This window comes from Salvelinus alpinus, chromosome 13 (genome assembly GCF_045679555.1).
Source record: "Salvelinus alpinus chromosome 13, SLU_Salpinus.1, whole genome shotgun sequence".
Lineage (NCBI taxonomy): Eukaryota > Metazoa > Chordata > Actinopteri > Salmoniformes > Salmonidae > Salvelinus > Salvelinus alpinus.
Window position 1 is genome coordinate 49,505,615 of NC_092098.1, and position 15,211 is coordinate 49,520,825.

Sequence of the window (15,211 nt, forward strand, 5' to 3'; positions counted from 1 at the left end):
GGGTACAGGAGGACTGGAGTTGGACTGTTGGGGGTACTGGAGGAGTGGAGTTGGGCTGTTGGGGGTACTGGAGTTGGGCTGTTGGGGGTACAGGAGGACTGGAGTTGGACTGTTGGGGGTACTGGAGGACTGGAGTTGGGCTGTTGGGGGGTACTGAAGGACTGGAGTTGGGCTGTTGGAGAACTGGAGTTGGGCTGTTGGGGGTACTGGAGGACTGGAATTGGGCTGTTGGGGGTACTGGAGGACTGGAGTTGGACTGTTGGGGGTACTGGAGGAGTTGGACTGTTGGGGGTACTGGAGGACTGGAGGAGTTGGGCTGTTGGGGGTACTGGAGGACTGGAGTTGGACTGTTGGGGGTACTGGAGGAGTTGGACTGTTGGGGGTACTGGAGGACTGGAGGAGTTGGGCTGTTGGGGGTACTGGAGGACTGGAGTTGGGCTGTTGGGGGTACTGGAGGACTGGAGTTGGGCTGTTGGGGGTACTGGAGGACTGGAGTTGGACTGTTGGGGGTACTGGAGGACTGGAGTTGGACTGTTGGGGGTACTGGAGGACTGGAGTTGGGCTGTTGGGGATACTGGAGGACTGGAGTTGGGATGTTGGGGGTACTGGAGGACTGGAGTTGGGCTGTTGGGGGTACTGGAGGACTGGAGTTGGGATGTTAGGGGTACTGGAGGACTGGAGTTGGGATGTTAGGGGTACTGGAGGACTGGAGTTGGACTGTTGGGGGTACTGGAGGACTGGAGTTGGGCTGTTGGGGGGTACTGGAGGACTGGAGTTGGGCTGTTGGGGGTACTGGAGGACTGGAGTTGGGCTGTTGGGGGTACTGGAGGACTGGAGTTGGGCTGTTGGGGGGACTGGAGGACTGGAGTTGGACTGTTGGGTGTACTGGAGGACTGGAGTTGGGCTGTTGGGGGTACTGGAGGACTGGAGTTGGGATGTTAGGGGTACTGGAGGACTGGAGTTGGACTGTTGGGGGTACTGGAGGACTGGAGTTGGACTGTTGGGGGTACTGGAGGACTGGAGTTGGACTGTTGGGGGTACTGGAGGACTGGAGTTGGGCTGTTGGGGGTACTGGAGGACTGGAGTTGGACTGTTGGGGGTACTGGAGGACTGGAGTTGGGCTGTTGGGGGTACTGGAGGACTGGAGTTGGACTGTTGGGGGTACTGGAGGACTGGAGTTGGGCTGTTGGGGGTACTGGAGGACTGGAGTTGGGCTGTTGAAGAACTGGATTTGCGAAACACTGCAGTAAAAGACCAATGAGATTGTCAGGACCCGGTGCGAGAAACAGTCACTAATAATTGGCAGAACCCAGAAGATGAGGCAGACACAGCAGTACTAGAGATGGTGGTTTAATAAAAAATAGATATCTTCCAAAATACAAAAGAAAATCCACAAAGTGGTAAAAACAGCAAGGGAAAAAACAAACCTCAAAAGACCAATCCAAAAATACACGAGAACAAAACCAGAGAACCTCTGGAAAATCCAACAAGAGAAAAATGTTCACAAAGGCTGGGGCTGGGTGCTAACATACAAACACTGAGCAAGGAACTAAGGAACACACAGGGTTTAAATACTAACAAGGGAATGACTTACAGGTGCAAACAATAATTAGGGCAAGAAAAACAAAAGGTACAAAAAAGGTGCAAGGGGGACATCTAGTGAACAAAACCAAACAGTCCTGGCCAAAACCTGACAGAATCCCCCCCTAGGAACGGCTCCTGACGTTCCTACCAGCCTTCTCAGGGTGGAGGACCCTGAACTGACGAATGAGGTCAGGGTCCAGTATGTCCTTGGCAGGAACCCAGGAGCGCTCCTCGGGACCGTAGCCTTCCCAGTCCACCAGATACTGCCAGGACCGCTGCACCCGGCGGGAATCCAGTATCCGGTGGACGGTATAAGCCGACTGGCCTCCGATGACACGGGGCGGAGGGGGAGGTCTGCCTGCCGGGATAAGGGGAGAAAAAACAACAGGTTTTAATAAAGAAATGTGAAATGTGGGATTGATTTTAAGGGATCTGGGTAAGTGCAGGCGAAAAGTAACGGGATTGACTCTCCTGGCAATCTTAAAGGGACCGATGAATCTCTGGGACAGCTTGCGAGACTCCACCCTTAGCGGTAAGTCTTTTGTTGAGAGCCATACTCTCTGGCCGGGGTACAGGGTAGGACCGGGACGGCGACGTCTGTTGGCTTGTCGCTGGTACTGCTGTGAGGAACGCAGAAGATAAAGACGGGCCTTCTTCCACGTAAGCCGACAGCGTCTGATGAACCTCGAGGCTGAAGGCACTCTGACTTCTGCCTCCTGGTCCGGGAACAATAGCGGAGCATAGCCAAACTGACACTCATGCGGAGACATACCAGTGGAGGAGGAGCACAAGGTGTTGTGCGCGTACTCGGCCCAAACAATGAAGGATGACCATGTGGACGGGTTGTTGGAAACCATACATCTGAGGGTGGTTTCCAGCTCCTGATTCATCCTCTCAGTTTGGCCGTTGGACTCCGGATGGTACCCTGAAGATAAACTGGCCGTGGCCCCTATGAGTTGGCAGAAGGCCTTCCAAAACCTTGAGGCGAACTGCGGACCTCTGTCGGACACCATATCTTGCGGGATACCAAAGACTCGGAACACATGGTTAATAACCAACTCAGCTGTTTCCTTGGCAGAAGGTAACTTAGTCAAGGGAACGAACCTGGCCGCCTTAGAAAACCTGTCGATGATGACTAGGATAGTAGTATTACCATGGGACGGAGGAAGGCCAGTAATAAAGTCCAATGAGATATGGGACCAGGGTCGGTGGGGAATAGATAGAGGGTGAAGGAGTCCTTGAGGGCGGAGGTGAGAAGATTTGCCCTGGCAGCACACGGAACAGGCCTTGACGAAAGTGGCAACGTCTTCTTTTATGGTGGGCCACCAGAACTTACGCTGGATGAACTCCAAGGTGCGACCTACGCCCGGGTGACAGGTGAGGCGAGAGGAGTGCCCCCACAGAAGGACTTGGGACCTTGCTGCCTTGGGAACAAACAACCGATTAGCAGGACCTCCTCCAGGGCCCGGTTCAATGGCTTGGGCTTGTTTCACGGTATCCTCCACTTGCCACGAGATCGGAGCCACGATCTTAGCGGCCGGAAGGACAGTCAAGTCAGTATCTTCTCGAATGGCAGGAGAGTAGATTCGTGACAAGGCGTCCGGTTTGAGATTCTTCGACCCGGGTCTATAGGTGAGAATAAACTGGAATCGGCTGAAGAAAAGAGACCATCGAGCTTGTCTGGAGTTCAACCGCTTCACCTGCTGGATATACTCCAGATTTTTGTGGTCCGTAAGCACTTGAAACGGTTGAGAAGCCCCCTCGAGCCAGTGTCTCCATTCCTTCAATGCCATCTTAACCGCTAGGAGCTCACGATCCCCCACATCGTAATTCCTCTCGGCCGGGGTAAGCCGGTGAGAGAAGAAGGCGCAAGGATGAAGCCTCTTGTCTTCACCCCTCTGAGACAGGACAGCTCCAACACCAACCTCTGATGCGTCTACCTCCACCACAAAAGGTTCATCCGCCGTCGGTAGTGTCAGGATGGGAGCAGAGAGGATGCGCTGCTTGAGTCCTTGGAAGGCCGTCTCAGCTTCTCTTCCCCACAGAAACCTTGTGTTGCCACCCTTGGTTAACGCTGAGTGAGGGGCTGCCACCGAGCTGAAGTTCTTGATGAACTTGCGGTAGAAGTTAGTGAAGCCCAGGAAACGCTGAACTTCCTTAACGGACTTGGGGGTGGGCCAATCTGCTACCGCCCCTACCTTCTTGGGATCCATCTGGACTCGACCGGGTTCCACTACAAATCCCAGGAATTGTACTCGAGAGGAATGGAATTCACACTTTTCAGGCTTAACGTACAAATGGCTGTCTAGAAGGCGTTTGAGCACTTGTCTGACATGCTTAGTGTGTTCTTGAGGGGAGCTCGAAAAGATGAGGATGTCATCCAAGTAAACAAACACGAAAATGTTAAGCATATCCCTAAGCACATCGTTTATGAGCGCTTGGAACACAGCCGGGGCGTTGGTCAGGCCGAAGGGCATCACCAAGTATTCGTAGTGACCAGTAGGCGTGTTGAAAGCGGTCTTCCACTCGTCACCGGGTTTGATCCGCACAAGATGGTATGCGTTCCGCAGGTCAAGCTTAGTGAAGACCACTGCTTCCTGGAGCAGCTCAAAGGCTGTGGCCATAAGGGGTAGCGGGTAGCGGTTACGGACGGTTATGGCATTAAGTCCCCGGTAGTCGATGCAAGGACGTAATCCCCCGTCTTTTTTGGCCACAAAGAAAAACCCTGCTCCCGCCGGCGAGGTGGATGGACGCATGAGGCCTGCTGCCAGAGAGTCCTTGATGTAGGTATCCATAGCAGCTCGTTCGGGAGGAGATAGGGAAAAGATCCGACCCCTGGGGGGGCAGGTGCCCGGAAACAGGTCGATGGGGCAATCGTAAGGTCTATGGGGTGGTAGTTTGGTGGCCCTCTGTTTGCTAAATACCGGTTTGAGGTCATGGTAACACTCGGGAACTCGGGACAGGTCGATGGATTCTAGAGACTCGGGAGGGGAACTCGGGGAACTTGGGAAGATACAAGTGGCTTGGCACGTAGGACCCCACTGCTTGATAGTGCCCACAGACCAGTCGATGTGAGGGTTATGGCTGTGAAGCCAGGGGTATCCAAGGACGAGAGGGAACTCGGAACACGAGGTCAGATGAAAGTTCATCACTTCCTGGTGTTGGGAAACTGAAAGTCGCAAGGGGGTAGTGACACGAGTGACAAGTCCAGATCCCAAAGGGCTTCCATCCAACGTAGTAACCCTTATGGGGTCACTTAGAGGTTCAGAGGGAACGCCATTTTCCTTCGCCCAGACACCATCCATGAAGTTACCTGCGGCTCCAGAGTCTACCAAGGCTTGAAGAGGAAGCTCGTGGTTGTCCCAGGAAAGGGTAACTGGAATGAGCAGGCGGGAGTTGGATGGATGGGAGGAGGTTATGTTTCCCGTTACAGTCCTCCCAGGCCTGCACGGGAGAGTGCGTTTTCCCTGGAGCCCGGGACACGTGGAGAGGAAATGACCCGGTTTGCCGCAATATAGACAGCATCGCTCCCTCATCCGGCGGTCTCTCTCAGCCTGGGAGATGCGTCCAACCTGCATGGGTTCCGGTGGAGTCAGCGAGGATAAAGGTGGAGACTCGGAGCTGGGACCGATAGGAGCTAGGGTGAGAGATCTACGGTTGAGCTCTCTCTCTCTCAGACGCTGGTCTATGCGTGAAGCCAACTTGATCAGGGACTCGAGGTTGTCTGGTGGTTCCCGAGTGGCCAGTTCATCTTGGATGGTGTCGGAAAGACCCTTCAAAAAGCACACTGTGAGCGCCTCGTCGTTCCAGCCACTCGCTGCTGCCACCGTGTGGAACTGGATGGCATAGTCCGTCACGCTGCGCCGACCTTGGCGGAGAGTCAGGAGCTGTTTGGCTGAGTCAGGACCGCTGGTAGGACCTTGAAACACTCGCTTGAACTCTTCAGCAAAGGTAGAGTAGCTGGCACGGCATCCCACACAGCAGTAGCCCAGGCTAGGGCTTTTTCCGACAGCAGGGTGATGATATATGCTATCTTGGACCGGTCGGTGGGAAACGACGAGGGTTGCAGCTCGAAGGAGAGAGAACATTGGGTGAAAAACCCCTTACAAACACTCGGATCACCTGAGAACCGTTGGGGAGGCGGCAGACGAGGTTCAGCCAGGAGGTTAACTGCCACGGGCACTTGAATCTGATGAACGGGAGCAGAAGCGGTTGCAGGAGAAAGTTGATCAGAAATCTGCTTTATGGAAGTCATCATCTCCGACAGAAGTTGAGAATGTCCAGCCAGTAAGGCCTCTTGCTGAACCAGAGCAGCTTCGTGACGTTGGACAGTCCCCTCGTGGTGGGACAGCATGGGAAAAAAGTCCTGGGTACTGGCTCCCTCTGGGTTCATATTAAGGTCTCAGTGTTTCTGTCAGGACCCGGTGCGAGAAACAGTCACTAATAATTGGCAGAACCCAGAAGATGAGGCAGACACAGCAGTACTAGAGATGGTGGTTTAATAAAAAATAGATATCTTCCAAAATACAAAAGAAAATCCACAAAGTGGTAAAAACAGCAAGGGAAAAAACAAACCTCAAAAGACCAATCCAAAAATACACGAGAACAAAACCAGAGAACCTCTGGAAAATCCAACAAGAGAAAAATGTTCACAAAGGCTGGGGCTGGGTGCTAACATACAAACACTGAGCAAGGAACTAAGGAACACACAGGGTTTAAATACTAACAAGGGAATGACTTACAGGTGCAAACAATAATTAGGGCAAGAAAAACAAAAGGTACAAAAAAGGTGCAAGGGGGACATCTAGTGAACAAAACCAAACAGTCCTGGCCAAAACCTGACAGAGATGTCATGGTTATTCTCAAACTGAGTCCATAGCTGTCAACAAGAAGCAACCAGTAGCCTGACTAATTGACATATTCCTTCAGCATTGAATGTAGGCTGTGCTGTCCAGTGCTTGTATTGAGGCACTATATTCATCTTTTCAGTGGAGTTATTCTTCAGATACTAATATATAACCAAACACAGAGCCAAAGTGTGAACATAACCAGACAGATACAAACCCCCAGCTAGACTGAACAGACAACAGACCTGGGTTGGGTGAGTCTGATACACAAGCTATGTACATGTGGCAGGGTTTTACTCATTGTAATATGGCATGTGCTCTGACTCCATCAAGTGGTGAAGATGAAACTTGAAACTTCCATAAACGCTATCGGTGATAATCGTGGCGAGTATGGACAATTCATTTAAAAATGTCTCTTTCTTCAGATTATATTTGAATATTCATATTGACTACAGGTCTAACTGTCCAATTCAAAAAGTCATGTAAGTAACGTAACCTTCAAAATGGTGGGAACATTTATCCACGCATTTTGTGGACCATTCAAGAGTTTGCCGGCATCTAATGTATGCATACTATTGTTAAATACTGTATTGATACTGAGCGGTTTCTGTCATATGGCCATCGACCACCTCAAAGCAGGGATTGGATGTGTCTCAACCCAGCCTGCCCCACCCCAGATTAACAGAGGCACCCTGGACCCTGTCAACAGATCTGGGACCAGGCTATAGAAGGAGACAACAGATCTGGGACCAGGCTATAGGAGGAGACAACAGATCTGGGACCAGGCTATAGGAGGAGACAACAGATCTGGGACCAGGCTATAGAAGGAGACAACAGATCTGGGACCAGGCTATAGAAGAAGACAACAGATCTGGGACCAGGCTATAGAAGAAGACAACAGCAGTAGCCTGGTCCCAGATCTGTTGTCTCCTCCTATAGCCTGGTTCCAGATCAGATTGTGTTTTTGCCAACTCCACTATCATTATCACACATGACAGTTCCATATGGAGTTGTCCAGTGAGCGGAATCAGACTGGCACCCAGGCTAAGGATGCAGCTGGCAGTCAAAGAATCATCACCATGCGTCCAATGGGCAGAGCCCCTCACCATGTGTGAAGCACAGAGGCTGCAGAGTGTAGGCCCCTCTATTGTCTTGAGCAGCCATATACAGTCGGCTAGGAACGTCGAGAATATTTCCTTGAACATTGATATTTGTCTATCTCAGCTCTCGCTGAGTCTACATTGTCTCAGTTTGTGAATATGTCTTCTGAATTTATCACAGTATATGGATCTTATGACTAAACGTCTGTGAAATCTACCCCCAGGGTTGTGTTCAGTCTGAGGGGAAAGGTGGAGTATCCAATGGAGTGATTGGATGAAAGGACACCATATGGCAATGGTGGAGATAAACAGGTGGGGAGTGTCCGAGTGCCTCTCTGCAATTCAACAGGCATAACTAGTTCATCTTTATCGCTCTGGGCAGGCTACACGCCCCCCCCCCCCCCCCCCCCTTTGAAGAAACCCTGTTGCTACTTCATATCGGCATTGACTCATCTGCATAATCTTCCTACGGCTATTCAAAATCCTGATTTTCATCCATTACATAATTGCCTCTCTTCACCTCGTCATAATGCAGCTTAATATACAGCGGGGTCTGAAGTGATTGACACCCTTTATAAAGATGAGAAATAATGTATCAAATAAATACATTCAAATACTGAGCTATATTGTAAGTAAAAACAATTGGGAAATTATATTATTTTATAATAATACATTTGCTTAGAGAATATGATTTTGTTTAACCAAGTATTATTTTTTAAATTTGTTTTAAAGGTAAGGGTCAAATTTGACACCATTAAATATTCTTATAAATAAAGTAGTTCAAAGATAGTACTTGGTCCCATATTCCTAGCATACAGTGACTACATCAAGCTTGTGACTCTACAAACTTGTTGGATGCATTTGCAGTTTGTTTTGGTTGTGTTTGAGATTATTTTGGGGCAATAAAAATGAATGGTAAATAATGTATTGTGACATTTTGGTGTCACTTTTATTATAAATAAGAATATAATATATTTCTAAACACTTTTACATGAATGTGGAGGCTACCATGATTACAGATAATTGTGAATGAATCGTGAATAATGATGAGTGAGAAAGTTACAGAGGGCTAAAGATTCCACCCTCGAGACATGCTAACATCTCACCATTACCAATAACAGGGGACGTTAACATGTCTTGGAGGTATCAAATCAAATCAAATCAAGTTTATTTTATATAGCCCTTCGTACATCAGCTAATATCTCGAAGTGCTGTACAGAAACCCAGCCTAAAACCCCAAACAGCAAGCAATGCAGGTGTAGAAGCACGTATGACCTTTGACCCTCTGTAACTTTCTCACTCATCATTATTCACGGTTCATTCAGGATCATCTGAAATGACACCATATAGTATTTAATAACCACTCGTTTTTACTGGCCACAAAATAATATCAAACAAAAACAAAAAATAAACTGCAAATGCACCCAACAAGTTTGTAGAGTCACAAGCTTGATGTAGTCATTGTATGCTAGGAATATGGGGATGAAATACTAAACTTTTGACTACTTCACTTATAAGAATCTTTAGAGGTGTCAATAATGTTGACCCCTACCTTTTTTGAGAAAAACAATTATTGTTAGACAAAATCCATTTCTCTGAGCAGTTATTACTATAAAATAATATAATTTCCCCAGTATTTGAATAATTGATTTTATAGTCATTATCTTTATCAAGGGTGTCAATAATTTCAGACTGTTTTTCCTATCAGTGTGGAATCAGCAGTGTTACTCTGGGAACTGGTGCTGCTGCCCCTCCTACTACGTGGCATGAATATTTCATGTTGTGTCAGGATGTATGGAGGAGGATGAGATGGGCAGATCAATAGCCACCTCCCTTCCTCTTGCCCACACCCTTCTGAAACACACATGCAATATCAGACGCAGCTCTGGACTCGCTAATAGAGAGACATAGACACTGGCACGTGCAGCTTCTGGAACCAGCACACCCTGCTCTAAGGTAAGACATACTCTCCATTACATCTGTACATATATTAAATGTATATCATATTACATATACTACGTCTATTAGCTTATGTGGAAAGTTAGCCCATGAGCCTGATATCAGTGATATGATATCACTGAATGCCGTCATTCACCCCCCAGTGGGGTGGTCTTCAGGGAAACCGACGTCGTTAACAAACTGGTTGAGCGCACAATCTGTGTCAGTATTATCTATCACGGTCCATATGCCACCCATTTACTTGGACGATAAAGCCAGTTACTTGTAGTACCACAGCAGGCTGGCTGTTAGACAGCGTTACCCCAAAAGAGTGAGGACATTTTAGGAGGGGATATTACTAATAGAATGGAATATAACGAGACACTTTCTCTCCCTGGGTGGTGATTGATTACATCTAACATGATACCTCTAGGAGGAGAAAGGAAGGGCTGGATTCACAGCGAGTGGTAGAAGGGGCAAATAGAGAGAATGAAGGAGGGGTAGAAGAGGGGATAGACAGAATGGAGGATGGGTAGAAGGGGGGGATAGACAGAATGAAGGAGGGGTAGAAGGGGGGATAGACAGAATGAAGGAGGGGTAGAAGGGGCAAATAGAGAGAATGAAGGAGGGGTAGAAGGGGGATAGACAGAATGGAGGAGGGGTAGAAGGGGGGATAGACAGAATGAAGGAGAGGTAGAAGGGGGATAGACAGAATGAAGGAGGGGTAGAAGGGGGGATAGACAGAATGAAGGATGGTAGAAGGGGGGATAGACAGAATGAAGGATGGTAGAAGGGGGGATAGACAGAATGAAGGAGGGGTAGAAGGGGGATAGACAGAATGAAGGAGGGGTAGAAGGGGGATAGACAGAATGAAGGAGGGGTAGAAGGGGGATAGACAGAATGAAGGAGGGGTAGAAGGGGGATAGACAGAATGAAGGATGGGTAGAAGGGGGATAGACAGAATGGAGGAGGGGTAGAAGGGGGATAGACAGAATGGAGGAGGGGTAGAAGGGGGGGATAGACAGAATGGAGGAGGGGTAGAAGGGGGATAGACAGAATGGAGGAGGGGTAGAAGGGGGATAGACAGAATGAAGGAGGGGTAGAAGGGGGATAGACAGAATGAAGGATGGTAGAAGGGGGGATAGACAGAATGAAGGAGGGGTAGAAGGGGGATAGACAGAATGAAGGAGGGGTAGAAGGGGGGATAGACAGAATGGAGGAGGGGTAGAAGGGGGATAGACAGAATGAAGGATGGTAGAAGGGGGGATAGACAGAATGGAGGAGGGGTAGAAGGGGGGATAGACAGAATGAAGGATGGGTAGAAGGGGGGATAGACAGAATGAAGGAGGGGTAGAAGGGGGATAGACAGAATGAAGGATGGTAGAAGGGGGGATAGACAGAATGGAGGAGGGGTAGAAGGGGGGATAGACAGAATGAAGGATGGTAGAAGGGGGGATAGACAGAATGGAGGAGGGGTAGAAGGGGGGATAGACAGAATGAAGGATGGGTAGAAGGGGGGATAGACAGAATGAAGGAGGGGTAGAAGGGGGATAGACAGAATGGAGGAGGGGTAGAAGGGGGATAGACAGAATGAAGGATGGTAGAAGGGGGATAGACAGAATGGAGGAGGGGTAGAAGGGGGGATAGACAGAATGAAGGATGGGTAGAAGGGGGGATAGACAGAATGAAGGAGGGGTAGAAGGGGGATAGACAGAATGGAGGAGGGGTAGAAGGGGGATAGACAGAATGGAGGAGGGGTAGAAGGGGGATAGACAGAATGAAGGAGGGGTAGAAGGGGGATAGACAGAATGAAGGATGGTAGAAGGGGGGATAGACAGAATGAAGGAGGGGTAGAAGGGGGATAGACAGAATGAAGGAGGGGTAGAAGGGGGATAGACAGAATGAAGGATGGTAGAAGGGGGGATAGACAGAATGAAGGATGGTAGAAGAGGGGATAGACAGAATGGAGGAGGGGTAGAAGGGGGATAGACAGAATGAAGGATGGTAGAAGGGGGGATAGACAGAATGGAGGAGGGGTAGAAGGGGGGATAGACAGAATGAAGGATGGGTAGAAGGGGGGATAGACAGAATGAAGGAGGGGTAGAAGGGGGATAGACAGAATGAAGGAGGGGTAGAAGGGGGATAGACAGAATGAAGGATGGTAGAAGGGGGGATAGACAGAATGGAGGAGGGGTAGAAGGGGGGATAGACAGAATGGAGGAGGGGTAGAAGGGGGGATAGACAGAATGAAGGAGGGGTAGAAGGGGGATAGACAGAATGAAGGATGGGTAGAAGGGGGGATAGACAGAATGAAGGAGGGGTAGAAAGGGGATAGACAGAATGAAGGAGGGGTAGAAGGGGGATAGACAGAATGAAGGAGGGGTAGAAGGGGGGATACATTTACATTTAAGTCATTTAGCAGACGCTCTTATCCAGAGCGACTTACAAATTGGTGCATTCACCTTATGATATCCAGTGGAACAACCACTTTACAATAGTGCATCTAACTCTTTTAAGGGGGGGGGGGGGGTTAGAGGGATTACTTTATCCTATCCTAGGTATTCCTTAAAGAGGTGGGGTTTCAGGTGTCTCCGGAAGGTGGTGATTGACTCCGCTGACCTGGCGTCGTGAGGGAGTTTGTTCCACCATTGGGGTGCCAGAGCAGCGAACAGTTTTGACTGGGCTGTGCGGGAACTGTACTTCCTCAGAGGTAGGGAGGCGAGCAGGCTAGAGGTGGATGAACGCAGTGCCCTTGTTTGGGTGTAGGGCCTGATCAGAGCCTGAAGGTACGGAGGTGCCGTTCCCCTCACAGCTCCGTAGGCAAGCACCATGGTCTTGTAGCGGACAGAATAGACAGAATGAATAGACAGAATAGACAGAATGAAGGAGGGGTAGAAGGGGGATAGACAGAATGAAGGAGGGGTAGAAGGGGGATAGACAGAATGGAGGAGGGGTAGAAGGGGGGGATAGACAGAATGAAGGATGGTAGAAGGGGGATAGACAGAATGAAGGAGGGGTAGAAGGGGGATAGACAGAATGAAGGATGGTAGAAGGGGGATAGACAGAATGAAGGAGGGGTAGAAGGGGGATAGACAGAATGGAGGAGGTGTAGAAGGGGGGATAGACAGAATGGAGGAGGGGTAGAAGGGGGATAGACAGAATGAAGGATGGTAGAAGGGGGGATAGACAGAATGGAGGAGGGGTAGAAGGGGGGATAGACAGAATGAAGGATGGTAGAAGGGGGATAGACAGAATGGAGGAGGGGTAAAGGGGGATAGACAGAATGAAGGAGGGGTAGAAGGGGGGATAGACAGAATGAAGGATGGTAGAAGGGGGATAGACAGAATGAAGGAGGGGTAGAAGGGGGTGATAGAGAGAGAAGGATGGTAAAGGGGAGAACAAAGACCAAGCCCAATAGTACATAGAGGATCTGAGGAGCAGACATGAGGGATCATTTAGCTAGGCAGAGAGACCAACACCCATCCATGAACCTCTTAGAACCAGCTGCCCCTCACAACCCACCTACATACACATACAGACAGCGGTAGCAATCTTAAAACTCAGAGGACATGAGTCATGTTCCAATCTAAGGCGTGTCCATACTCATAGCCATTCTGATAGTAACATATTGATACTAACTACTGTCTTATTTACAGCTCTCTTTCTCCACTTACAGCCATCATGTCTGACAAACCCAACATGAGGGAAATCTCCAGCTTTGACAAGACTAAGCTGAAGAAGACGGAGACCAGAGTGAAGAACCCATTGCCAACCAAAGAAAGTGAGTGAATCGTGTTAATCTAGCGGTGTGATGAATGTACTTGAGCCAGGGCTCAGCCCTGTGAGGCGTGCCATTGGCTGCTAGACGGATCACTCTTCATACTGGCATCTCTCCCTAGCAAAATGACCAGGCAACAACCAAAAAATGGGACATTATCTCCCATCCATGTAAGGGCAACTGTGTGTGTGTTCAGGGGTGAGGGTATTCTATATAATAGGTTGATTGACAACGGAAATGCAAATATGTAACAGAATAACCAAAATCGTTAACCACAGATTCCTTGTAAAAGACACCTTGTACTGTACCCTGTCCCAAACAGGGGGAGATGGTCTCCTAATTTACATCAATTTTTACATGGTGACAGTGGTGATGAGTCAACATTTGTGCTTCAACTCAAGAGCTGCAATCTGTGAACGTGACCTTCTGAGTCAGGGTGTCTCAGCCATCTCACTCAACCATTTTGCCTTAATAATTCTTATGGCTGCAGTCCCGTTATCGGGACCGATATGACAACAGCCAGTCGAAGTGCAGGGCGCCAAATTCAAAAACCAGAAATCTCATAATTAAAATTCCTCAGAAATTCATGTGTCTTATATCATTTTAAAGGTAATCTTGTTGTTAATCCCACCAAAGTGTCCGATTTCAAATAGGCTTTTCAGCGAAAGCACTACAAACGATTATGTTAGGTCACCACAAAACCACAATAATCACAGCCATTTTTTCCAGCTAAAGATAGCTTCACAAAAACCAGAATAGAAATAAAATGAATCACTAACCTACTATTATTTTCATCAGATGACACTCACAGGACTTCATGTTACACAATACATGTATGTTTTGTTTGATTAAATTCATATTTATATAAAAAAATCTGCGTTTACATTGAGGCGACTAGATTCCTAGTTGCAAAAACATCAAGTGACTTTGCATAGCCATATCGTTTCAACAGAAATACTCATCATAAATATAGATGATAATACAAGTTATACACATGGAATTATAGATATACCTCTCCTTAATGCAACCGCTGTGTCAGATTTCAAAAAAACTTGAGAGAAGTTCATTGTATCATCCGTATCATTCAATAATGTAAATGTAATTTTTATTATTCATGAATATCAGAGATGGCTGTCTTCATTGCAAAGGGTTCAACATTTGCTTTGTTTCTCTGTTGTAGCAATCGATGAAGAGAGGAAGCGAGAGCCATCGCATTGACCAGAGGAAGAGTTTCAGACAAGCTACTTTAATTTGATTATCTGACTTGTCTGCCAAGAACCACCACTACAACGAGACCTAGACTTATCACACTGGTGCTGAACAAAATAAAAAAAATACTAAAGGGGTATTAGGATTGGCTGTTACAGTCAGAGTAGCAGGAGGTTTTCAAACACTTATGGCTCAATTTGTTTTGTATGTCTCTCTGGCTACGTTTACACAGGCAGCCCAATTCAAATCTTATTTTCACCAATCAGATCTGCTCTGAAAAATATCTGTGTTGCTGCCAGTGTAAACACCGCCTCAGTCCGAGTAATAAAGATGACATCGAGAAGAAAAAAGTTTGTTTTTCTTACATTGTCATGTTTTAACAGGATGTGTCCTCAAATTAAAGTACACTACAGGCCTAAAGATCAAAACCAGTATATTTTCCTCTTCAGATGTAGTCTTCTACATTTCCCAGAACCTCAGATTAGCAGCTGCAGCTCAATAAACATGGAATAGTGGCTAGCCTGTGTGCCATTCAGTGTCTGCTCTCTTGCCAACTTGTTAGGCTTGATAATGGAGTAGGCAAAAGCACAAACAGATCTGGGACCAGGCTATTGGAGACAACAGACCTAGGACCAGGCTATTGGAGACAACAGATCTGGGACCAGGCTATTGGAGACAACAGATCTGGGACCAGGCTATTGGAGACAACAGATCTGGGACCAGGCTATTGGAGACAACAGATCTGGGACCAGGCT

At 48.1% G+C, this 15,211-nt stretch overlaps 1 protein-coding gene across 2 annotated transcripts; it reads left to right on the top strand.

Moving 5' to 3' along the window:
• The first annotated feature begins 9,353 nt into the window (after positions 1-9,353).
• On the top strand, positions 9,354-14,806 carry LOC139537854 (thymosin beta-11-like). 2 transcript variants are annotated; one of them, XM_071339703.1, is made up of 3 exons: positions 9,354-9,487; positions 13,126-13,250; positions 14,428-14,806. In XM_071339703.1, the coding sequence occupies exons 2-3, from the start codon at positions 13,151-13,153 to the stop codon at positions 14,463-14,465; spliced, it is 138 nt and encodes a 45-aa protein (XP_071195804.1). In that variant the 5' UTR covers positions 9,354-9,487; positions 13,126-13,150; the 3' UTR covers positions 14,466-14,806. The 2 variants fall into 2 exon arrangements, with proteins under 2 accessions (XP_071195804.1, XP_071195805.1); XM_071339704.1 differs by having other exon boundaries at positions 9,380-9,487; positions 13,146-13,250.
• Positions 14,807-15,211: the final 405 nt, after the last annotated feature.

Bases quoted from the DNA above. Each gene is read 5' to 3' on its own strand.
- LOC139537854 (XM_071339703.1), top strand. From the start codon at position 13,151: ATGTCTGACAAACCCAACATGAGGGAAATCTCCAGCTTTGACAAGACT. The intron at 13,251-14,427 runs GTGAGTGAATCG...TCTCTGTTGTAG, and splicing joins CCCATTGCCAACCAAAGAAA to CAATCGATGAAGAGAGGAAG.